Genomic DNA, 2778 nt, shown 5'->3' with positions numbered 1-2778 from the left:
TAAATGAGATCAATAATATAAGTTATTAACTATTTACCATAACATAGTGGGGTGAATGCATTCCCTTGGCTCTATATAGATACACCACTGTTTAGACCTAATGTCTAACAAGTGAATAAACCACCAACCGAAAACCCTAACCCTAACACAACAATTAGCATAATGAAAACAATGTTTTAACATATAAGCATGTAGCATCCACAAACATATAAAAAGTCAAAAGCAAATCAAAAAAATATTCCAACAATAGCATATCAAGTATCAACCTCCAAATTCAATACAATGGGTGCCGTTAGATTTTGGGCACTAGGAAACACTATAAACATATTAATAAAAAACGAATAGTAAGTATAATTAAAGACTAGGACAGAATAAAATATTTATTAATAGGAAGTGTATGCATCATGACACTATTATTATTATTATTATTATTATTATTATTATTATTATTATTATTATTATTATTATCTAATAAATTATTGATAATAAGTGGATTTATATTAGATACCATACAATCATACATGTATAATGAGAGTTTGTTTCCAATTTCCGGGTCGTACGGATGTGAAACGATCCACACCCATCGATTTTTACACACACAAAACTCACGTGAATTGTATAGATATATACAAGAATCATGATTGTTTCAAGAGAGAAGAGGAGAGAGATCGATTGATTCATCGATTTTTTTCTCTCGAATCTCTCTTCCATCATCAATCGATCGATCATCCTGCTCATCCCCGACTATCGATCCATCTACCCTTTTTCCGTAATCGCCGCTCATGGGTTTGACGAATCTATTCAATCGGAAGAAGAACAACGGTAAAGATAAGTCCATCGTTGAAGAAACAAACCCCTCGAAAACAACGCCGGTGGTATCTCCTGTCAATTCGTTTGACTCTCGTTTGCGGATCGAGGAGGAATTAGAGCATGTGTTCAAGAAATTCGATGTTAATGGCGACGGGAAGATCTCGTCGTCGGAGCTGGGGTCGATCATGGGAAGCCTTGGTCACCGGCCGTCGGATGAGGAATTGGATCGAATGATCGTGGAGGTGGACGCCGACGGCGATGGGTTTATTGATTTGGGAGAGTTCATCGAGTTGAACACGAAGGGGATCGATTCCTCGGAGTTGTTGGAGAATCTGAAAAACGCGTTTTCGGTTTTTGATATTGATAAAAACGGGGCGATCACGGCGGATGAGTTGCAGAACGTTTTGGGTAGTTTGGGGGAGGAGTGTACCATCGGAGAGTGCCGGAAGATGATTGCCGGCGTCGACCAAGATGGGGACGGGAAGATCAGCTTTGATGAATTCAAGGTAATGATGATGATGGGATCACGATTCGGTGAGATTGAATCAATATCGAGTTGAGAATTTACTGTGGATAGTGATCATAAATCAATTGCGAAACAAAAAAGATTTCCTTAATTTGAAAAGAAATCACTCATCTTTCATCTATATATCTCTATATTCTTCATGTTCTTGCATTAATTTTGGGTTTTTCTTCAATCTTTATCGTTTATGCAAAGAACTATCATAAGATTATAAACCTAATTCTCCTTTTCTCAATTGATACATGTTTGATTCTGTTCATGTTCAAGAAATTCTCAATAATCGTTCGTGGTGGTTATTAATTTAGGTATTAAATTGAACCACACCAAACCATCTACGTTAAATTAAATTTTGTGTGATTGAGTTCGTTCAAGATGTTAAAATAGGTACTATTTGATAAATGAAAATAAAAAATCTATCTTTTAAATATTTTAAAAAAATCAATTGATATCTACCTATCAAAGTCATTCATTAATCAAGACTAACATAAAAAATAAAAAATAAAAAATAAAAAAAAGATTTGTTGCTTTATAGTTTTGGGAAAAATTAGATTCTAAATAATTATTTATGCATATCATTGCATCATGATTGTGTTAAATAGTAAGTCAATTATGAATGATTATTGTTGTCTTTCTTCCTTTTATAATACACAATTTTTTTAAGAGAAATTAAATATCTTTTTATATTTTATTATAATTTATCTTCTTATCATATGAAAGATTGAATATGTCGTATTTAAGGACATATTTAATAAAATTGATAATATTTTAATCTATTTGTCATAATTTAATATCGATAGGAGGATAATAGAAAGAAAATGTAGGATAATATTTAATTTCTTTTTTTTAGTTAGGTTAAAAATGTAGGATAATATTTAATTTCTTTTTTTTTAGTTAGGTTATTTTGTTTGTTTTTGTTGCTTGAACCTTTAATTTTGTGTTTTAAAATTTTTATATTGTACCAATTATGATTTGTGTGTCTCTTCGTTGTACGAGAGACAGTATATTTGTTTGAAAAGCATAATCTAAAGAATATAAACTATGAGAAAACGAATTTATAAAATAATTTGTAAAAATGGGAAACTCTTCAAAAACATGCATAGATACAAATATGTAAAAAAAATTATAATTGAATTCCTACAAATCTAAATTGTAAACTAGGTTGTAGAAATAAGTTGAAAATAAAATAATATTAAAATAACTAACTTCTAAGCATATAAAAACAAAGTTGTTAAAAAATAGAAAATATCTGGAAAAAATTCGTAAAATGAACTAAAACTTTGACAAAATTATAGAAAACTAGGTTTATAAACATTAAAAAATAGACTAAAATTATACAGATGAAAAGTCAGTGAGTGGACCAGATTTTATGCTTGGTGGGAGAATATATAAAAAAAATTAAAAGCAAGGCTAAACATGTATATAAAATTGAAAAATTATTTCATTTA

At 30.1% G+C, this 2778-nt stretch overlaps 1 protein-coding gene across 1 annotated transcript; it reads left to right on the top strand.

The window, feature by feature from the left end:
• Nucleotides 1-528: 528 nt before the first annotated feature.
• LOC145069803 (EF hand calcium-binding protein family) lies at nucleotides 529-1476 on the top strand. Its single transcript, XM_079016751.1, has one exon. It carries the CDS (start codon nucleotides 783-785, stop codon nucleotides 1368-1370), a length of 588 nt encoding a protein of 195 aa, XP_078872877.1. The 5' UTR covers nucleotides 529-782; the 3' UTR covers nucleotides 1371-1476.
• Nucleotides 1477-2778: the final 1302 nt, after the last annotated feature.

This window comes from Lactuca serriola, chromosome 8 (assembly GCF_051521515.1).
Source record: "Lactuca serriola cultivar US96UC23 chromosome 8, Lser_US96UC23_V15, whole genome shotgun sequence".
Taxonomy (NCBI): domain Eukaryota; kingdom Viridiplantae; phylum Streptophyta; class Magnoliopsida; order Asterales; family Asteraceae; genus Lactuca; species Lactuca serriola.
This window is presented reverse-complemented; position numbering and strand designations above follow the sequence as displayed.

Coding starts and splice junctions, on each gene's coding strand:
- LOC145069803 (XM_079016751.1), top strand. CDS start 783: ATGGGTTTGACGAATCTATTCAATCGGAAGAAGAACAACGGTAAAGAT.